A 23475-nucleotide genomic window follows, 5' to 3' on the forward strand; every position below is an offset into this window, starting at 1 on the left:
CTGGGCTTTGTGTACCTCAGGCTGGCCTGAAACTAAGTAGCTGAGGCAGACCTTGAATTTCTGATTCTCCTGCCTCCACTTCCTAAGTGTTGTGGGTTCAAGGCCTGTGCCATACCATCCCCACAGTGATGCCCCGCTGTCTGGCTAATCCTTTATAATTTAGACTCACTTTTGAAATTGTGGTGTACTCCATAGACTCGGCTCACATGGCTAATTTAGGGACGACCTATTGAGCCTTGCTTCTTCCCCTCCCTTATCTTGACAGAGCAGCATTTTATAGGTATCTTTTGTATTTGTTTATGCCTTTCCCTAGGGTCAATGTAGAAATAAGGTGTTATACTACGGGGTATTACTGTTGGACACATTGCTTTCCAGTGACTGTAAATTGATATTGTTAGCATATGAGAGAAGTAAGCCTTTCCTTGGTGTTTGAGTTTGTGGTGTTTTCTGCTTATTTTAGATGAGAGTCTTGCTGTGTAGCTCAGAATTGGCCTTTGTTTTTTGTTTTGTTTTGTTTTGTTTTGTTTTTTAGTTTCTTACCTCAGCCTTCCCACTGCTAGAATTACAGGCTTGCACTGCCAACCTGGATTTTTGAATTTTTTATTTTATTTATTATTTTCCTTTTGAGGAATTTTTTTTAAAGATTTAGTTATTTTTATTTTCTGTGTTCGGTTTTTTGCCTGAATGAATATCTTGTACCACCTGTGTGCATAGTGTCTTCAGAGGCCAGAAGATGGCATTGGATCCCCTGGAACTGGAGTTACAGACAGTTGTGAGCCACCCTGTGGTGCTGGGTCTTCTGCAAGAGCAACCAGTGCTCTTGACCGCTAAGCCACCTCTCCAGGCCCCAAATAATATTTTTACTGGAGATTTAGGTTTCTTTCCCTGTGGTCACCCCCCCCTTTTTTGTCCTACACTCCTGTATTTTTTGAGATTATAATATTAATTACATCATTTCCTCTCCTTCCCTCCCTCCAAGCCCTCCTTGCTCTTTTTAAAATTTATGACCTCTTTTTCATTGCTATTCCTATATATATACATATATTCATATTCCTATATATAAAAACAACCTGCTCTGTCTGTATAATGTTACTTATATGTATGTTTTCAGGGCTGACCATTGGTATTGGATAGCCAATTGTACTTTTCCCTGGGGAAGACTCTTTCTCCCTCTTTCAGCATTCCTTTGTAGCTTGTAGCTCTTTATGTAGGATTGAGGCATCATGGTCATTCCTCTGTCCACTTCGGCATGTCTATTATGGTGTGGCCTTCGTTCAGCTAATGGCTAGGTAGTCATATTGGTAAGACTTTATGGGTATGGCTTCTGGCATTCCTGTGAGACCCAATCTCACAGCAAACTCCCTGATCTTCTGCTTCTTTCTGTCTTCCGCCCTCTCTCCTGCCGTGTTCCCTGCAGGCTGGCCTCCAACTCACAGAGATCCACCTGGCTCTGCCTCCTAGTGCTGGGATTAAAGGCGTGAGCCACCACCGCCCAGCATGGTTGTGATTTTTCTTAAAGGGAAGTTTCATGTTTCCCTGATGAGTAGGGAGAACTACACTTGGGTATAAGGACATATTTAGAATGTAGTTAGGGGGTATGCTGGTTTAATAATAAAGTGCTGCTTGTAGGTTCTCCTCTAAGATCGGTAACTTCACCAACTCTGAATAGCTGGCTAAGGTTCCTGTACCAGGCATGATTTCCTTGTTGTTAAGCAGGTCATAAGTTTAGGTAGAGACACTGTTTACTGCCAAGGTATGTGCACCTGCATTGCATGTTCTTTGATATGTTTTATTCATATGCACATGTACATATTTATGCACATACACATACTATCTAGATAATCCATGTACTTGTAGAGTATTACAGGCACATTTCACCATGCCGTGTTACCTTCTTTGAGAAATATTCTTTTAAAAAGTATATATAGTTATTTAGTTAATTAATTTGAAACAGGGTCTCTATGTAGCCCTGGGTATCCTGAAACTTTAGATGTAGACCAGGCTAGCCTCTCCAAATCTGCCTGCCTCTGCGCTTAGGAGGCAGAGATCAAAGCCCTGTGCCACTACACTTGGCTGTTATTTTAGTTTTAATTATGTGTATGTGTGTGGGAGAGATGTGCATGTGCCTACAGAGGTCAAAAGATAGCATTGAATCTCCTGTAGATGGAGTTACAGGCAGTTATGACCTGCATGTCCAAACTCAGGTCCTCTGGAAGGCTGTTAACCAGGAGCCGTATCTCCAGCTCCCCTCTCCACTTCAGAGGGATTTTCAGATTGCAGCCAGCCTAGTTTTGAACTTTGGTAGTCGCCTGCTTCAATCTCCCTATTGCCTTTTTGATAAGTGTTCTATATCCTATTGAAATCTATTTCTAGCTTTATGATATGGGAGAGGCTGTGTGTGTGTGTGTGTGTGTGTGTGTGTGTGTGTGTGTGTGTGAGAGAGAGAGAGAGAGAGAGAGAGAGAGAGAGAGAGAGAGAGAGAGAGAGAGACTGAGAGAGAGACTTATTGTAGCTTATACTGATGGTAGACTCCTAGTCCCAGACTGATAGGGCTAATTGTGGTGGCTCACACCTGTAGTCCCAATACTAGGCAAGAAAGCAGAGACAGGATCACTTCAAGTTTGAGGCTAGCTGGTCTGCATAACCAGTTCCGTGTTAGCCAGGGCTACACATCCAGACTCTGCCTCCAAAAAAAAAAAAAAAAAAAAAAAAAAAAAAACCACCAAATAAATAAATAAATACCCCCCCACACAAAGTAAGTAAAATAATAAATGAGTAAGTGAATGAATATAAAAAACACAACCACAGCTTTAAAAGCCTTAATTTAAACACAGTTTTTATGATCAGCCATTGTGCTTTCTTTTAAGATAAGGATAGGTGATGCAATGGTTGTCTGTTTGCTTGTTTGGGGGCACTTGACCTCTGCATGTTGGGTAAGCTCTCTACCTGCAGCCCCAGCCCATAAATTTCTACAGGGACCTGTTAATTTTTTTTTTTTTGTGTCTGGATTCTGGGTGTCCTGGTTGTTTGTTTGTCTTATTTTTTTTTATTATTTTCGTTAACATTAACTGGCATTATTTGAGAAGAGGGAACCACAATTTAGAAAATTCCTCCATAAAATTGGCCTGTAGGCAAGCCTGAGGGCCATTTTAATGAATGTTGTTGGAGGAGCTAATACACTGTGGTGCCACCCTGGGCTGGTAGTCCTGGGTATTATAAGAAAGCAGGTTGAACAAGCCAGTAAGCAGCACTCCTCTGTGGCCTCTGCATCAGCTCCTGCCTCTATATTCCTGCCCTGGCTTCCCTCTCTGATGGACTGTTAACCTGGAAGTGTAAGATAAAACAAATGCTTTTATCTCCAAGTTGGTTTTGGTCATTTGTTTGTTGTTGTTTTCTTTGTCTTTTAAAAATTTATTTAGTTTATATGTATGAGTGTTTTTCCTGCTTGTATGTATGTGTACGTACCATGTGTGTGCCTCGTGTCCACAGAGGTCAGAAGAAGGTGTTGGATTACTTGGAACTATATTTATGGATGATTCTGAGCCACCACTTGTGTGCTGGGAACTAAACCCGGGTCTTAGCAAGTGTTCTTAACCACTGAGTCATCTTTCTAGCCTCTGGTAATGTTGTTTTACAGCAACAGAATCTCTAACAGAGATACTAGGTATAATCTATTAAGGTTGCCATACCTGTTTGTTTCCTAGAAGTAGTTTGAAGTCCTAACCCCTTTTCTAAGTGTTCCTTGGTGATGGTATCATATAGAATAATTCATCCTATCACAAAATGAGTTGAGGGCTGGGGCTGTAACTGGAGGTAGAACACTTGCTTTCCCATTTGTGACATGGCAAAAAATAAAATTAAAAGGGAGAGAACGAGAAAGTGGGTAGAATAGAATTTTACTTAGAAGTTACAGTGTCAATTTTAATAAGTTTCCTTTTCTTTTCTCTTTTGGGTTTTTGCTGTTGTTTTGTTTTTTAAGACAGGGTTTCTCTCTGTGTGTGTGTAGCTCCATCTGTCCTGGAACTCAACTTTGTAGACTAGGCTATCCTTGAACTCAAAGATCCACCTGCCTCTGACTCCTGAGTGCTGGGACTAAAGGTGTGTGCCACCACCACCCAGCATGTTGTATTTTCTTTTTCCTTTTTTTCCTTTTTTTTTGGTTTTTCGAGACAGGGTTTCTCTGTGTAGCTTTGCGCCTTTCCTGGAACTCGCTTTGGAGACCAGGCTGGCCTCGAACTCACAGAAATCTGCCTGCCTCTGCCTCTGCCTCCCTAGTGCTAGGATTAAAGGCATGCGCTGCCACCACCCATCTTATATTTTCTTAATAAAAGGATTGGTCTGCCAGCTTAGTATAAATTAGTATTTTCCATTTTTTTCTTTGTTTTTTTAAACTGTTTTTCTGTGTAGCCCTGGATGTTAGATTTGCTTGCCTCTGCCTCCCAAATGCTGGGATTAAAGGCTTGAGCCCATTTTCAGATGTGGATAACGTTTGAATTTGCATATTATAGTCGATATCTTTCTAGGAATTTGAGTACCAGAAACTTGAATTTTATTGTGAGTGATGACTGTGCTAACTTGCCAAAATTGAAATACTTATTTTGCTAAATTTATTAAATGAAATGATTGTAAAAATAATTTTACATATTTTCTTTAGAGCTCAGTTCCCCAAAAATTATAAAAGCGGGAAAACTCAAGACAAAGAAATCCAACAAGGTATGCCTTTACAGGATGTCATTAAAAAAAAAAAAGATTTATTTATTTATTATGTATACAGCATATGTGACTGCAGGCCAGAAGAGGGCACCAGATCTCATTACAGATGGTTGTGAGCCACCATGTGGTTCCTGGGAACTGAACTCAGGACCTCTGAAAGAGGAGTCAGTGCATTTACCCTCTGTGACATCTCTCCAGTCCCCAGGATGTACTTTTTAAATGTATTGATTTTGAAAATTCTTTTTGAAGTCTAATCCTAGACCATTGAATTTTTACTTCAAAATGTTTGAGAAATATTTGAATTAACTTGCCAAGTCTATATAAGTACACAGAGGTGATTTTAAAAATTTCTGTTACTTTATTTGATTTTGCTGTTGTTTTTTCCCCCTTTGGTTGGGACAGGGTCTCACTATGTAGACCAGGCTGGCCTGAACTCACATATCCACTTGCATCTGCCTCCAGAGTGCTGGCATCAAAGGCATGTGCCACTATATTTAGCTTGTTGCTTTTGCTGAGGGGATGGGTGGTCTCATTGTAGCCCAGGTTAGCCTTTTGTGCCCATGGTTGATCTTGAATTCCTACTTCTCCTACTTATAAGTGCTCAAGATTGCTGGTATGCACCACCATGCCTGGCAACAAAAATTACATTTAGAAATACTTTTTTTCTGTCGAAAAATTCTAAAAATCATTTACAGTTGTAACAATTATTTTATTACATTTTAGGCTAGTGACTTCAGTGATATGGCAAACTGGCCAACACCAGGTGAATTAGTGAACACGGGGGTAAGTATGTATTTAAGTCTTTTGAAAAGAAAATTCTTTTTTTTTTTTCCTCAAGACAGGGTTTCTCTGTAGCTTTGGGTTGGTTTTGTGTGTGCATGATTTTTTGTTTTGTTTTGTTTTTTTGTTTTTCGAGACAGGGTTTCTCTGTGTAGCTTTGCGCCTTTCCTGGAACTCACTTGGTAGCCCAGGCTGGCCTCGAACTCACAGAGATCAGCCTGCCTCTGCCTCCCGAGTGCTGGGATTAAAGGCATGCATCACCACCGCCCAGCCCAGTTTTTTTTTTTTTAAGTCAAATGTTAATAGAAATGATTCTATTCAGAACATTTTCTTTTCTTTTCTTTTTTTTTTTTTTTCAGTCTCAGAATGTTATCAGCCAAGGAAATAAGAAGCCACAATTCAGAAAAGAAAAAGAAGAGAAGATTGAAAAAAGAAGCAACAATGAGAGCAAAGAGAACCGGGAAGCAAAACTAGATGGTCCTGTTGAGAATGTCAGCGAGGATGAGGCTCAGTCAAGCAGCCAGCGGAAGAGAGGTCAGCTGGCCTGTGTCTTCATTTTAACTTGAAGTTTTGGAAGACTGTGTGGTGATGAATTATTAGTTAGCTGCTCTCTGTCATCACATGCATATGCTGGGTTTTAAACCACCTGCAGCAGGTTTGGCCTGTTTGGCCTTCTATCCTGACCCCCTTTTATTTATTTTGCATATATATATTGGTTTGTCGAGAAGGGGCGTCTCTGTGTAGCAACCCTGCTTAAACTATATTTTGTACAAAAAAATGGAGTGAAATTCCTTATAGGTATTGTAGATTTTCTTGGAAAGTTGTGTAATACTGTTGTTAATTTTAAATTTACATTGAAAATGCTTTTAGCTTTTTAGAGAATTCTGAGAAAATGGAAAAACTGTTTCTTTAATGTGCATTGGTGTTTTGCCTGCATATATGTCTGTGTGAGGGAGTTGAGTCCCCAGGAACTGAAGTTACAGACAGTTGTGAGCTGCCATGTGGGTGCTGAGAATTGAACCTGGGTCCTTTAGAAGAGCAGATAGTTCTCTTAACTGCTGAGCCATCTCTCCAGCCCCTGGTTTTCTTATTTATTTATTTAGTTTTTTGTTTTTTGAGACAGGATTTCTCTGCATAACAACCCTGGCTGTCCTGAAACTCACTCTGTAGACCAGGCTGTCCTGGAACTCACAGATTTGCCTGCCTCTGCCTCGAGTGCTGGGATTAAAGGCGTGCACCATCACGCCCAACCAGCCCCTGGTTTTCTAAGAGTAAAAGTAAGAACAATTTTAGTCAGTATTTTAAAGATTTTTGTTTTGTTTTTTGGTTTGAGACAGAGTCTCAATATGTAGTACTGGGTATCCTGGAACTCACCTGCTTTTGTCTTCACAGTTCACACCTGACAGTTTTTTAAAGATTGATTTTTAATTATGTGCAAGTATGCGTGTAGATGAATTTCTAATTGGTCTTATTAAATAAAAAACACAGAGCCAAATATAGGGGTGAAAGCCTTAGATCAGGAAAACAGGGAAAGCCACCAGCCAGCCTTACCTCACCAACTCTGCAGCTTCCAAGTTACTTCCTGTCTGCCCACACACATATACCTGGCTGTTCTGCCATCTGATTTGCTCTCTGTCCAGCTACATCACTTTTTTTTCCTACACAGCTCTGTCTTTCTGTCTATACAGACCTCAGACCTCCATGGTTAACTAGTGTTGGAATTAAGGCATGTGCCACCACACCTGGCTCTGTTTCCAGTGTGGCCTTGAATACACAGAGATCCTGCCTGCTAAGTTAAGGGCATTGCTGACTTCTTTGTTTACTTATAATGGCTGGCCTTTTTCCTCTGATCTCCAGGCAAGCTTTATTTATTAAAGCACAAATAAAATATCACCGTGTGTGTGTGTGTGTGTGTGTGTGTGTGTGTGTGTGTACATGTGTGTTGGTGTGTGTGTAGGCACAGATACCCATGTAATCCAGAAGAGGATGTTTTGATTCCTGAAGTTATAGGCAGTTCTGAGTCCCCCAACATGGGTGCTAGGATTTGAATTAGGTCCTCCAGAAAGGCAGCTCTTGCGTTTAACCTGAACAGTAACCTCTCCAGCTCCAATCTTAGTCAAGGTTTTCCCTGAAAAATTAAGCTATGAAGGAAAAACTTACTGTCCTAAATTCTTTTCCTTTCCCCCCACCCCTGGACTCCTAATGTGTTTAGGGACAGGGTTGGTGGAAGCCTATATTCATTCAGGGTTCTGAGCCTAGGATGAGCAGCAGGAGATACAGGCAAGGTTCATGTAGCTTAAAATTAAGGTTTTGAGTGTGTTGGGAAGGCACTTGTAAGCAGACTTTCTCTGTCCCACCAGCCATCTTCCAAATAACCACATGGAGACTTACTAATTATAAATGCTCATTTGATAGTTTCAGCTTGTTACTAACTAGCTCCTACATCTTAAATTAACCCATATTTCTTATCTGTGCTCTACCACATGGTGGTACCTTTTTTCAGGATGGCACGTTCATCTCCTGTTTCCTCTGTGTCCGGCTGGCAACTCCCGTGACTCAGCCCGTCTTCTTCCCAGCATCCTCTCAGTTTAGCTCTCTTGCCTAACTTCTTCCTGCCTATTGGCTAGTCAGCTCTTTATCAAACCAGTGAGAGTAATACATATTCGGTGGACAAAAAGGATTGTTCTGTAGCAGGCACTGAAGCAGTTACTCTGCATAGGTGAAATTATACACCAAGATACATTCGATGGTGTAGCACATGGCAGTTAACTTCTTTGTTGTCAATACTAAATTATCATGTACTAAGCACTTACTTGAATCATTGCCTTTTATTTATTTTTATTTATTGTATTTTTGAACTAGGATTTCTTTATGTAGCCCTGGCTGTCCTGAAGCTCACTATAGAGCAGTCTGGCCTTTCACAGAGATCCTCCTGCATCTGTCTCCCAAGTACTGGGATTAATGGTGTGTGCCAATATGCCTGGCTGAATCATTGTCTCTTATTAAGTAATTTTAGCTGTTGAGTTAAGAGCTAGACTCCTTTGCTCTAATGAGCAAAACCTGACTGCTTTCAAATATTAGAACAAAATAAGTAAGTATTGAAAAAATTTTCCCTATTCATTAACTGCTTTATCACTCAACATTTTTTCTGCCTCTTAGTCTTCATGGCTATCTAGAATTCATACTTCTGAAAGACTTGTCATTTTGCTCTAAAATTTGTCTTTGTTTTGATTGCTTCAATTGAAATTAATTGGTCAATGCTTAATGTCTGGTACACACACACACACACACACACACACACACACACACACACACATATATATGTAAATTAAGGTCATATTTAAGTCCATGAATTGTGCACCTACTGTTTATGTGTTTTTTTGATGAAGATGATAATATTGGCAAACTTATTCTATTTTATGCATGGGGGTGGGGGCATGCATATACCACATCATGCATGTGGAGGGCAAAAGATAACTTGTAGGAGTTGGTTCTCTCCTTCCACAATGTGAGTCCCAGAGTCTCCAACTCTGGTCTTATGGCTTGAAGCACTCTTTGTAGCCCTGGCTGTCCTGGAACTCTCTCTGTAGACCAGGCTGGCCTCGAACTCAGAGATTCACCTGCCTCTGCCTTCTGAGTGCTGGGATTAAAGGCATGCGCCATCACTGCCCAGCCAGAAGCACTTTTTTTGCATGCAAAGCCAGCACATCAAATCTAGCACATTTTGGGGTTTTTGTTTTTAACTTTATTCATTTATTTATTTTGTTTTTTTGAGACAGGGTCTCTGTAGCTGTAAGTTTCTCCAGTTGCCCAGCCCCTTCTCCAACTCCTTATAAGAGTTTAGCCCAAGGTCATGGGCAGAGAAAATACCACTACAGGTCTCTCTACATAATCTTGACTAGCCTGGAGCTTACTGCCTCCTTAGTTCTGGGATCTAAGGCATGCACCACCATGCCTGGTTTGTTTTTTACCTTAAAGGAGGACTTGAGGAACTGGAAAGTTAGATCATGCCCAGAAGTGTTTGACATCCATACATGAGGATCCTAATTTGATCCCCAGAACCCATGTGAAAGTGGGGCACAATGGCAGGACTTGTGAGTTGGAGGCAGAGGTTCTGTAGGGCTTACTGGCCAGCCAGTCTAGCATAACTAGTGAGCTGAAGGTCAGTGGAAAACTTAGTCTCAAAGGAGATGGGTGGCTTTTCTGAAGATGACTCCAAAGGTTGTCTGATCTCCGTGTACGACACACACCTATGACACATGTGTAAGCATAGGCAGGAGGAATGCAAGTTTGAGACGAGCCTGTGTTATTTAGTGAGTACTAAGTTGGCCAAGGCTATACATCAAGACCCTGTCTTGGAAAACCAAAAAGATAACGTAGACAAGGATGGGATTGGGTTGTGAAGGTAGATAACATGGGGCAGGCTTCCTATGCTATTTAAGGTTTTGTTTGTTTGTTTGGTTTTTGGAGACAGGGTTTTTCTGTGTAGCTCTGGATGTCCTAGAACTCAATTCATAGACCAGGCTGGCCTCCAACTCAAAAATCTGCCTGCCTCTGCCTCTGCCTTTCCCTCTCATTGCTTCTGCATGTACCACCACCACCACATATGAGTGTATGCATTCACAGCATGCATGTGGAGGTTGAAGGCAGCTTGCAGGAGTCAATTTTCTCCTATGATATGGATTTTAAGGCTCAAACTCAGGCTGTAATCAGACTTTCCTTTGGGCTACCAGCTCACAACTAATGATACAGAGACTTATTATTAATTATGAAAGCTCAGCCTTAGCCTAAGCTTGTCCCAATAGCTCTTACAACTTAAATTAGTCCATTTATTTTAATGTACATTCTACTGCTTAGTGCCCATCCTGCTTCCTCCCAGTCTCAGCATCTCTGCCCTTCTTCCCAGAGTTCTGTCTGTCACCAGAAGTCCCACCTAACCTTTCTGCCCAGCTATTGGCCAATTAGCTCTTTATTAAACCAATCAGAAGATGTCTTGGAAAAGACACATCTTCACAGTGTAAACAAATATTCTACAACATCAGGCTTTTGGTAGATGTCTTCACCCGTTAAGCCATCTTGCCAGCCATAGTATTCTTTTTCCCATCAGTATTTCGGTCATCTTTCCTTTCTCCTACCTCTTTTTAATTTGGTTGAAAAATACACATTGGGCCAAATGCTAAGCATTTTGAGACATTAATGATGGAATCAGTATAAAAGATTTTCAGAAATTTACTATAGTATAACTTTTTTTTTTTTTTGTGACTAGATCTACCTAACTCTGACTGTCATGGGACTCACTATATAGCCAGGCTGGACTTAAACTTACAAAGATCCCCCTACCTTTGCCTCCTAAGTGCTGGGAATAGGATGTGCACCACCATGCCTGGCAACCAAAACAATTTTTATATTGCTGGTCCCCAACAAAAGTATCTCTTTTCTTTTCCTCCTCCTCCTGTCCTCTCTTCTTACTGCCTCTGCCCATCTTTTGTCTTTTTATTCAGACAGAGTCTTTCTATGGATCCAGTTTGGCTTTGAGTTCTTAATTCTCTTGCCTCAACACACAATGTGCTGGAATTGCAGGCTTGAACCAGCCACCACACCTGATAAGCTCCGTTTCCTGATGCTATGATTTATTTTGGATCATAGTTAAAGGATACATTCCTTTATGATAGGGAAGCCATAGAGGCAGGATTTTGAGGCAGCTGGCTATATTTCACCCCTAGTCATGAAGCAGAAGGCCATGAAGCTTTTGCTCTGCTTTTTCTCCTCTTACTCCCATGCCTACTCCATAAAATGGTGCTGGCCACTGTTAAGTGAGGCCTACCTTAATTAACAGAATCTAGAAAAATCCCTTCCCTTGGTGATTCAAAATCCCTTCAAGATGACAATTGAAATTAATGTCATTGCTGGGCAGTGGTGGTGCATGCCTTTAATCCCAGCGCTTGGGAGTTAGAGGCAGGTGGATTTCTGTGAGTTCAAGGCCAGCTTGATCTACAGAGCAAGTTCCAGGACAGCCAGGGTTACATAATGAGACCCTGTCTTGAGGAAAACGAATTAACATCACAACCACCTGTTTTTTTTCCTCTGGAATTTTTTTTTTTGGTGTGTATCTCAGCATAGACTGGAACTTGAAATCATCTTGCCTCAGCCTCTCAGATGCTAGAATTATAGGCATGAGCCATATAATAGCTGTAATATAATAACTAAAGAAAATTGTGTCAGAGAGGAAGCATCTTACGTTTATTCCTTCCATGCTTTGAGAAACTACTTAGTTTTGTTTTGGGTTTTGTTTATGTTTCTGTGTGTTTATGTGTGGATATGGATGTTTATGGAGGCCATTTGCTCTCTGTCTTGTTTGAGATGGGTTCTCTTACTGACCAGCAAGCCCCAGGAATCCTCCTGTCTTGTCTCCCCTGCTCTGATGTGGGCTCTGGGGTGAATGAAGCTCAGGTCCTGGTGCTTGGCCAGCAAGTGTTTTACTAACAGACTCATCTTCCCAGCCCCTGGGGTTTTTGTTTGTTTGATTGATTTGTTTTTAATTACTGGCTTTTTACTTGCTATTATTTCACTTGAAATATTTGCACAAACTTATCAAGGATCAGTCTGTAAGAATGAAAAGGGTTCTTTTGGCAGTCTACAGATAATCCACTTAAAGGCAGCTGAATCTTTAATTAAAATTCAGAGTGCTTTCAGAATTGCAGAGCTTTAATGAAAATTGTACATTGTCGTGTAATTACTTTGTGTGTTTTATTTCGTCAAGCTAATAAGCACAAATGGGTACCACTCCACTTAGAAGATGTGAGACCAGACAGCCAGGAAAGACCTGGGTCCCGGAACAGCTCTAGATGTCAACCTGAAGCGAATAAACCAGCTCACAGTAATAGGAAAAGTGATACACGAAGTAAGTGTCATTTCAAGAGTGCCATGAAATTCAAATGAACATAGATTTAGTGCTTATCATTGGAGCTGTATAGAGTAAACACATCTCTAACCCTACACACCTTTAGAAGACATATCTAAAGAATAGTGTAATATGGCACTTAAAAACAAAGCTGAATGTTCACAGTGTAACTATCAATAACCTTATGTCCAATTTTGGTTTTATTTTTATTTTATATCTTCCTTTATATTGAGACAGGCTCTCACTATTTAGCACTTATTATGTACCTGACCTCAGACTTATGATCTTCCTGCCTCAGCCTCCCATATACTGTGATTACAGAAAGGTGCCATCACTCTGGACTTGTAGACTTTCTTATAGCCCTCTGTCTCCCCAGTCTGATCTGGCATTACACATTGCTTTAGTTGTCTTTCTCCTTAATCTCCATCATTGTCTTAATAGTTCTTTTTCTTTGTCTTTCCTGATGTTGATCTTTTTTTTTTTTTTTTTTTTTTTTTAAATAATAGGATTATTATCCTGGAACTCTCTAAGTAGACCATGCTAATCTTGAACTCAGAGATTGGCTTGCCTCTGCCTCTGAGTGCTAGGATTAAAGGCATGTACCACTACTTCCGGCAATATAATAGGATTATTTTAAACAGATATTCTTTACTTTGGGTTTTGTAATGTTTCCTTATGATTAGATTTGAATTACAAACTTTTAGTAGGAATACTTGGAATGCTTTCTTTTTTGAGACAGGCTCTCTTTATTTGGACCAGAGATCCACCTGCCTCTGCTTCCCAAGTACTGGAATGAAAGTGTGCACCACAAACAACACTTATCATCTAAATACTTTTTGGTTTTTCAAAGCAGAGTTTCTTTGCAAAACAGCCCTTGGCTGTCTTGGAACTCACTTTGTAGACTTGGCTGGCCTCAAATTCACAGATCCACCTGGCTCTGCCTCCCAAGTGCTGGGATTAAAGGCGTGCACCCCCACTTGCCCAGCCCTAAATACTTTTTAAAATGACATTTATGTTTAAATCACATTAAACTTTTTGGGAGTTTATTATGGTGTGATTTAAAATAAGGCCTACTTTGGGTTGAGGAAGGAAATATCTGGCTTATCTATCTTAGATAAGATCTCACTGGGTATTGTTGCCCAGACTGGTCTTGAACTCAAAATTCTCCTACCTCAACCTACCACTAGCTGGGGTTGTAGGTGTGTGCAACCATTTTTCGCAGGAATATTTTAGAGGCTGGAGAGATAGCTCAGTGGTTAAGAATGTTTACTGCTCTTGTAGAAGGTCAGTGTTAGGTCACAACACCCACAAGGCAGCGGTAGCAGCAGCACACAACCACCTGTAATCCAGTTCCAAGGGACCCAGGGAGCCTCTTCTAACATCTGTGGGCTGTTCACATGTGGTAGACATAAGTACACACACACACACACACACACACACACACACACACACACACTACAAGGAATTTTAAATTGGCACTGAAGATGGAGTTATAGGGTCTAGAGCAGTTGGCTCTCAGTAGGGGAGATAATGTTGCATGTCCTTACTGAGGGATGAATAGATAGATGCTAGGAGTGTTGTCTAATGAGTGAAAGTGATCTAAATAGCACACAAGATAACTCCATTTCACCCTCTTCTCACCAGCATCAAAAGGATGAGTTTGAAAAATCTTGTCTCTATAATTTGTTTATTTTGATAATTACTGGATTATTCCAATTTAAAGTTGATGTTTTCACTCACACTAACAGTATACAACGTCCTACCTCTTCTATTTTGGTCAGCATGTTAGGGCTCATAGTATACTTCATTTGTAGAATACTAAGCTAGGACTCTGATGCTCTATATTACCAAAAAATAAATAAATAAAACAAAATGAAACAGTGGATACCGCAGGACTTTAGAATGCTTATCAGACTGGATAGGTGGCTCATTCCTCAGGGCCAGTCAGATGGAGCATCATTTTTTATGTTCATTGGCTACTTATATATTCTTGTTTTGCTTGTTAGCTATTTTCTTGTTCGTGGTACGTATGTTTGCAAACAAGAGACAGTGGACCAGGCAGTAGTGGTGCACACCTTTAATCCCAGCACTTGGGAGGCAGAGGCAGGCGGATCTCTTGAGTTTGAGGCCAGCCTGATCTACAGAGCAAGCTCCAAGACAGCCAGGGCTATGCAGAAACCCTGTCTCTAAAAACCAAAAACGAGATAAAGAGAAGAGTGAGAGAGGTAGAGTGTATGTTATAGATCCAATTCCTCTTGTTCTTCACGTATCTTATCTGGATTTTGTGTAGGTGTGTGTGTGTGTGTGTGCTTTCAGTTTCTCTTTTCTTTAAAACAAATGCCTTTTACTTGAATGGTGGTATCTCTTCCTTACATGTGTTATGGAAAGTGTATTTTTAGAAGAGTTTTACATATAAATTCAGTAGCCTTGGGACACTGCGAATGTGTTTATCATAGCACATTCTTGGCAGAGGACCTCTTTGTCTTTCTAAGGTGTCATTTACTTGCTATAGAATGTTCTTTATATGCCCAGTACACTCCTTATCCCTACCACTTATTAACAGTCCCCTTGGATTTCTTACTGTGTTTAAAGATAGGCTGACTACTATCAACTAGTATAAGAGTGAGAGAGGATGTGGTAGATCCTGCCTGATAATCTAGGTACCATGCAAGTCTTGGGCAGGAAGAGCTTGGAGTTCAAGGCCAGCCTGGATTGAATAGTAAGATACTAGCTCAAAATCCACAAAGGGGAGCCAGACCTGGTGGTTAATGCCTTTAATCCCATCACTTGGGAGGCAAATCTCTGAATTCAATGCTAGCCCCAGCTACATAGTGAAACCTTGCCTGAAAAAAAAGTCCAAAAGAGATAGGTAGGGGATGACTATAATCAAAATACACTGTAAACACATGAAATAATCAAAGAATAAATAAAAATTTAAAATCCAAAGAGAAAAAATGGGGGAAGGTAATTACTATGTTTTCATAGAAATGATTGTGTTATTTTATTGCAAATTTGAATATGTAAAATTTTATTTTAAGGTTGGAGAAGAGATAGAGAAAAGAGAGATGATCAAGATGAAGTATCCAGTGTGAGAAGTGAGGGTGGTACCATCCGAGGTTCCGCAAGAGGCCGAGGAAGAGGCCGGGGCCGGGGAAGAGGCCGAGGTCGAGGAAACTCTAGATGTATGACATGAGATTCCTCCCCCTCTTTTAAATTATATGAGCTTTGAAAAAAGTTAGCAAATATTCTCGTACCCTTTATTATGTTAATTTTTTAATTTTTTTATTTGTGTGTGTGTGTGTGTGTGTGTGTGTGTGTGTGTGTGTGTGTGTGTGTTTAGGTGAGTGTGCCATGGTGTGCATGTGGAAATCAGAGGACAAATTACAGAGTTGGTTCTCTCTACCGTGTGTGACCCAGGGATTGTACTCAGGGTATTAGACTTGGTGACATGGGCCTTTATCTGCTGAGTCATCTTACTGACCCTTTTGCACAATGTTTCTGTTAATTATTTTGGTTTGACAGTAAATTTGTTTTATTTAGTTATTTATTTTTTAACTTCTTCATTTTGGATTTCTCTTTACAGTTATGGCTTCCTTATTTTTTAACTTGTAACCTTTCTTTTACTTTATTTGTGTCCAGTGAACTTTGATTATTCCTATGGTTATCGAGAGCCAGGGGAAAGAACTGATCAGCCATTTCCCACAGAGCTGAACACCAGCATGATGTATTACTACGACGATGGCACAGGGGTGCAGGTCTATCCTGTGGATGAAACACTGCTGAAAGAGTACATTAAGCGCCAAATGTAAGTTGATGTCAGACAGGGATGTCAGTGAAGTCTGTTTCTGCAGCAAACTTACATGTCTTTGACTACTTTATCACAGTTCCAAAAATGTAATAATAACAATTAGAGAATGAGAATATTATTTTGATTTTTTTCTAGGAGACAGTGATAAAATAAGTATCTACAAAATTTTCTCCACATTCCTGTCATTTTCCTAAGACTAGTTAAAATGTCATTGCATAATTAATGAGTAAATATCAAAAAAAGTCCATAAAAGTTCTACATATTATTTGAAATTAAGTAAAACGTGTCTCCTTTGCAAATAGATGTTTACATTAAAATTTGTAAATGAGCTGGGTGTGGTGGTACATGTCTGTAACTCCAGCACTGGGTAGCTAAAGCAGAATTGCTGTGAGTTCAAAGCTAGCTTGAGACACAGAACAAAACCCTGTCTCATATAAAGAATAACAATAATAAAAACACTTGTAAATGATAAAATGGTGCCCAGTGTCTTTTAATTTTGATTTCTGCATTGCCTGTTTTAATCTTTGAAGCTCTTTAGCTTATGCTCTTATTTCTTTGTGACGTCTATTAAATGAATGTTTTAGTTCAGACCTTAGTTCTCTGTAATAGTTTTCTAGCCCTCTGTTTGTTTCAAATATGCATTGTATTTTGATGATAGGTTTATAAAGACAAAAAAAGAGAAACCTTCCCAAGTGATTTGTGTAACCAACTGGATAAAGCCTTAATTATTTTTCTTTCTTGCATGGTAAAGGAAAATGGACTATTTTTGAGGGGGCATAAGCATTTAAAAAACAGCCATTTTTTATAAAAAAGAAACTGGACCCTCTTCTGTGACTAGAAGTTAATTTCTTCATTGGCATCAGCCAGGCCCTTTGGTTGCCTTGGTGGTAGATGGGATGGACTCTCAGTGCAGAGCAACTTGCTTATTTTGTTCTTGCTTCCTTTGGTAGGGTTGAGGAAAGGGCCTTTTTATGGCCAGAAGGTGCCTGTCAACTTCATACCATTATCCTGTCTTTTTTTTTTTGTAACTCTTACTGCTAGGTCCCTTCTAGACCTGACAGTGAACAAACATGCAACTCCATGTCAGGATATTCGGCCTCCACTGTGCTCATGCGGGTGAGGGAGGAGCAGAGCTGCTTCCTTGTTGACAGTTTCTGGTCATGCAGTGTAGAATGCAGAGCTGCTAAGGTAGGACATGTATGTCCCCAAGGACACTGAGCAAAATATCAGTCATTAGTCAGGACTCCTTTTTGTTGTTTCAGGGATTTCAGGCAGGGATTTTGGCAAGACCAGTGGAGTATCAGTTAGGGAAGCTGGTTGGCACTCTGCTCAGTGGAGCTGTGGCCTTGAGGAGTCCTGCTTTAGACTTTGTGTTTCTAGGCTACTACTTAGAGAAGGGATCTATCTGGGTTGGTTTGTTTTTAAGTTTTCATTGTGCTTTGGTGCTAAATATGTTTTACTAGTACCACACTCTAACCAACTAAGCTAACTAGGTAGCTGAATAAATTTTAAGGTAATATGCTTCACTATTCCTAATGGGTAGTCTCAACCACTTTAAATGAAGTTTTTATATCAGTAATAATAATAATAATAATAATAACAATAACAATAAATAATGATTTATTTCTCCTTTTGTGATAGGCATTCATTGAGCCCAGGCTTTCAAATTCCTAGTCCCTCCTGCCTCAACTTCCCAAGTGCTAGCTAGTTACCACACTAGGTTAAATTTTAACACTGATTATTTTTTGGCGGAACAATCTCTTGTCATTCAAATCTACAGACTTCTATGTTTATAACCTAGCATAGACTATAGCAAATAGTGTTTTGTGGATTTACTTATGTAGTTTGGTCTTCACAATAGATTACATTTAAAGGGAAGCTTATTACTGATTTAAGGAATTGCATCTAAGTACAATTTTAACTTGTGACTGCGTCAGTGTCCAGGGTACTGTCCTAGGTTTTATAATCTCAGGCATTTGAAGATTCTGAGGCACTGTAATTAGGTACTGAGATGCAATAAATTTCAGAACGTATAACTTGGATTTTTTTCATTATTTAAGAGTAAAAGATTTATTAGTGTTGTTGAGATGCCAGTAAAATAGCCTTTATCAGAACTTTGCACTTTGACTGAATTGCGCACAAGACAAATTTAGATGTCCTATGTTTTAAAAGTAAGATAGTTGTCTTCCTCCTACAAGTGAAATGTTACCCCAAACCAGTTATTATTTAGAGGTGCTTAGTTCTTTCAAGTTAGAATTTGTCCTAAGTACCTAAAAGTTACTTACTAATGGAGTTTTACACTTAAAAAAAATGTGAAATGTGAAATCCTGTGTGTTCTCCTGACTTGTTGCCTCTTGAGGACTTCCTCTGGGATTGAAAAGCTGTAGGATTGCCAGCTACACTGTATCACCGTGGGTTTCTCTGTATCCTGTCTGGGATCCTGCTCTTTGTCTTTAGAATCTTACTTTCAGTTTATTATATGGACACTGTACTTTAAATGTATGATTTTCAAATGCTTTTATGAAATATTTTTTCTTCAGGGTCTCTTTATGGCTTGTCTCTATACCTTGAAGTTTATAGTCTTTGGTCATATAGCCAGTGCCAGTTTACTTTCTGTCTGGGTAAAGGTTAAGTGATTCTGCACTTTCTTAACCCTGAGTTATCTAAGCATTGTCTGTATTTTTGTACTCCATCGACTTTATGGAGTCACTGATATTTCTTTCTTAGCTATATTATATTCATCCTTTCCTTTGTTTTTAAAGTGCTGAGGATCAAATCCTGGGCTTTTAGGAGCTGTGCATGATTGTGGATATATAAATATAACTGTTGTCATGATTTTACTTAGCTGTGTGCTTGTTGCTAAGGGTCTAAATGTCAGCGTGTTGTCAATTTAGGTTAAAAAACAAATAAACAAAACCCCACCAGAGTTCCTTAGGTTTGAGTATGAGCCAGCAGAAGACACTTGGGTGCACTGTTCTCCCCAGTGCATTGGAAAGTGAGTGGGAATAACTTGGAAGGCAGTAAAACTGATATTAGCTTTGTTATTTAGTGTTTAAATGTAGGTAGAGGTGGCTTTGTAATGGAATCTTTCAGTGATGACTCATTGAAAAATCCAGCTTACCTAGCACCTATAGGGCTGTATTCTGAACAACAACATAAACAAATGGATTTTAAAATTAGCTTTTAATTTTTTAGACTTAAGTGAAGTTAATCTAGATAGTGTTAAATTTTAATTAGTATTCTGTTTCTGCTTGTGTGTAAGAGAAATTGTCAATTAATCAGGGTTTTGCTTGGTCTCATTTGTCCTGTGCTATGTAATATATATATATCCTATATATATATATATATCCTATTCTATAAGATAGTATTATATTATATATATAATATATATATCCTATTCTATTTATTATGTAGACAGTGTTCTGCCTGCATGTATGCCTGCAGGCCAGAAGAGGGCATCAGATCTCATTACTGTGGTTGTGAGCCACCATGTAGTTGCTGGGAATTGAACTCAGGACCTCTGGAAGAGCAGCCAGTGCTCTATCCTATTCTATAAGATAGTATTATCAACCAGAGGAGAATATTTTGGTAGCAGTTGTTGTAAACAGTGGGTATATAACTATGTTGTTGAATGAGTGTATGAACTCATGTCTTTTCCTTTCTTAGTGAGTATTACTTTAGTACAGAGAACTTGGAACGGGACTTCTTTCTTCGCAGAAAGATGGATGAGCAGGGATTCCTGCCCATTTCCCTGATTGCTGGTTTTCACCGTGTGCAAGCTCTCACCACAAACCTTAATCTCATCTTGGAGGTAAATATTTATTTAAAAAAGAATCTAAGTTATATTCAGTTTTTCTGGGAACCTAAAACTGCCCTGAAAAATAGTTCTGAGAAAGAAAAGTGGACTGTTCAGTGGTAGATTATTTGGCCTATGTACATGAGGTCCTGGGTTCATCTCCAGGAGTAGGCCCCCCGCCCCCCAAAAAGAAAGAAGAATGAAAAGTGGGCTGCTGAGATGGCTCTGTGAGTAAGGGTGCTTGCTGCTTACCCTGAAGACCTGTGTCCTCTCCCTGGAATCCACATGGTGAAGGAGAGAACTGACCCTCTAAGTTGTCCTCTGTCTCCACACAAGCACCATGGCATATGCAAAGCTACATGGTACAGTGTGTGAGAGAGAGAGAGAGTGTGTGTGTGTGTGTGTGTGTGTGTGTGTGTGTGTGTGTGTGTGTGAGTGTGCGCAAGTGTACGCACTAGGTAAGTGTTCTTAAAAGTATGCTGATTATGGTGTTTGCTAAGACTCACTTTTGGAAAGTTCAAGCCTAAACTACAGAGCAAGACCCTATCTCAAAATTACCCAACCTCCCCACCCGATCCGCTAAAGAAGTATGCTAGTCATGGAGGTTCAGAGCCACTCCGAAGACTGGGGGTAGTAGAATTCCTGAAGTCCATAAGTTCTAAGTCAGCTGTCATCTCAATAAAAGGAATAACAAGCTGTCAATCTAATTTCCTAAAGTTCAGAGAACATCTCAACTTTTTTCTATTTCTATAAAACTTAAATGTCTATCTTTGAAAACTTCAACCTTCTTTAGTATTCTTGGTCCTTTAATCTTCTTTTAGACCACTCTAAATTAACGTACATGCGTTGGTATTAAATGTTGAATTTTCATGTGCTTTGGGAAATCTTCCATGTGCGCATGCTCATTCATAGAAGCAGGGTCTCCCTTAGCTCATACTTGTTTCAAACCTGCTGTCACTGTGGAGATGAGATGGGCCATGAATTCCGATTCTCCTGCCTCTACCACCAAAGGGCTGGAATACAAGTGTGGGCTGCCATGCTAATCTGGGAAGGATAATTGGATAAAGCCTTTCTAGTTGTGATAGTACTGCTTTTATTAAGTCTGTTTTTTGTCATTTCTAGAAATTCAACATTTTTTTCCTCCATTTTCTACATATGTGACAGTCCCTGTGTAGCCAATCTCTTTTCTTTTTTTTCTTTTTTTCTTTTTCTTTTTCCCCTCAGAGCTGAGGATCGAACCCAGGGCCTTGTGCTTGCTAGGCAAATGCTCTACCACTGAGCTAAATCCCCAACCCCTCCAGTCTCTTTTCTACATAGCCCCTAGCAAGACTGATCTTTTGTCTTTACAGTTTTGGTTTTTCTAGATACCACATAAACTAGTAAATCTTAGAATCTTGTAGCCTTTCTTTCTAAATTCTTTTCTTTTTTTTTTCTCCATTGTATAGCCCAGGCTGGCCTCAAACTTGGGATCCTCCTGCCTCTGCCTCTGCCTCCCTAGTGCTAGTCTTGCAAGTGTGAGGCTGCTCATGGACTTCTCACAGTACTTTTGAGATTGCTGCTTTGTTGCATGCTTCAGTATTTTTTTTTCCATGTTGCTGACCACTCTTCTGTATCATGTACTGATGGGTGATTGTGCTCCATTTTTGGAGATTATAAATAAAGACTACGGTCTGTATGTGTACGTGTTTTGATTTATGCTGGGTAAATTTCTAGGACTGAGGTTTCTAGGATATGTAGTAAGTTACTCTGATTTAGTATTGTGTATATAGCTAAACATAATGAATCAGTTTCTTCCCCTTAAAAAGGTAGCCCAGGCTGGCGTAAAGCTCACAGAAATCCTGCTTCAAGCCTCCTGTGTATTGGGATTACAGGTGTGAGATCGAACACTCAACTCTAATTTTGATTCTTGTCCCATTACTTTCTTGCTATTGATGTATGCATTAGATCAAATTGATCCTGGTTCTGTAGCTTACCTGCTGTTTAACTGTAGGTTACTTAATTTCATCTTAAACCCTGTGTTCTGCATCTACTGAATTTGTGGCTGTTCATTCCTTTCTTCTCAGGTTCTCACAGATACATATCTTTCAGTACTAAAAGATGGATCTGTGTGTAATATGTCATTAGTAGTTGCTATTTTTTTTAAGATTTATTTTACTTTATGTATATGAGTGCTCTAGCTGCATGTACACCTTTACCCCAGAGGAGGGCATCAGATCCTATTATAGATGGTTGTGAGCCATCATGTGGGTGAATTGAACTCAGGACCTCTTAATCACTGAACCTTCTCTCCAGCCCCCGTAGTTACAATTTTAAAAAGCCAGACATTAATTTTGCATGTAGATGATTAGGCATGGTTAGCCATGGTGTGTGTGTGTGTGTGTGTGTAGATCAGAGGACAATTTCTAGGAGTTTGTGCTCTCCTTCTATCATTTGTACTCCAGGGAGTGAATTCAGTTCATCTGTCTTGGTGGCAGGTGTCTTTACCATTTAAGATAGCTCGTTAGTACAGTGCTCTGTCTCCTCCTCCTCCTCTTTTCTTTTCTTCTTCTCCTCCTTCTCTTCTTCTTCCTTCCTCTTTCCTCCTCCTTTCTTCTGAGACAAGGTTTCTGTAGTCCCAGATGGCCTTGAACTCAGAGATCAGCCTTCCTCTTCCTCTTTGAGTGCTGGGATTAAAGATGTGCACCACCATCGTTTTTTTTTTTCTTCTTAATAACTGTATCATGAAAAGAAAAAAAAAAAACAGTTGATCAGCTAGTCAAAGAGAACTTTGGATGCCCCAAAATATCATTGTGCACAGGATCTCATTTGGGTCAAGATTAGCAGACTATGGGATTTAAAAAAATGTCAGGGTTTTTTTTTTTAGATCTTTACTTGAACCTTTTGCAGATAGTTGTCCTTTTTAGAATGTTTGCTTGTTTCTTTGATACAGGGTATTCTCCTTAGTGCTGAGATTATGAGCTTGTACTATCATGCTTGGCCCTTGGTGTAGATGTATTCTGTCATTTTTTTTTAGAAGGCATGATAGTGAATGAATGGTTAATATCTTTTCAGTTTGATTTCCCCCTGTTGATTTGCTAAAGACAGAATGTAAAGCTTTGTGTGTGGTACCATGGGTTATTTTTCTTTATAGGGAATAAACTCCATAGGATCTGTAACTGAATTCAGTCCCTGGAGCCCAAATGGTAGAAGGAGAGCACAAACTCCTAGAAATTGTCCTCTGATCTACACACACACACACACACACACACACACACACACACACACACACACACCATGGCTAACCATGCCTAATCATCTACATGCAAAATTAATGTCTTGCTAAAGTGAGCTGTATCTTCAGCCTCCTTTATCCACTTATTTTTTGACAGCCGAAGTTGGGAAGTACTGGGTTTCATATAGCCCAGTCTAGCCTCAAGCTCACTATATGACCTAGAATGACTTTGGGAACTTCATCTATCTCCATTTATTATCTACCCC

General features: G+C 39.7%; 1 protein-coding gene and 1 non-coding gene across 2 annotated transcripts in view; one reads left to right on the top strand and one right to left on the bottom strand.

The window, feature by feature from the left end:
- Larp1b (La ribonucleoprotein 1B) overlaps window positions 1-23475 on the top strand; it is a 98639-nt gene that overhangs the window by 4975 nt on the left and 70189 nt on the right. The window contains 5 exon segments of the mRNA XM_037206564.1: window positions 4655-4713; window positions 5437-5496; window positions 5853-6027; window positions 16034-16199; window positions 19869-20013. Coding sequence (XP_037062459.1) covers window positions 5455-5496; window positions 5853-6027; window positions 16034-16199; window positions 19869-20013 — 528 coding nt within the window. The 5' untranslated portion in view covers window positions 4655-4713; window positions 5437-5454.
- On the bottom strand, window positions 21218-21290 carry Trnaa-agc. The gene has a single exon. It is a non-coding gene; the product is annotated as a tRNA-Ala (tRNA).

Source organism: Peromyscus leucopus, chromosome 6 (assembly GCF_004664715.2).
Source record: "Peromyscus leucopus breed LL Stock chromosome 6, UCI_PerLeu_2.1, whole genome shotgun sequence".
NCBI lineage: Eukaryota > Metazoa > Chordata > Mammalia > Rodentia > Cricetidae > Peromyscus > Peromyscus leucopus.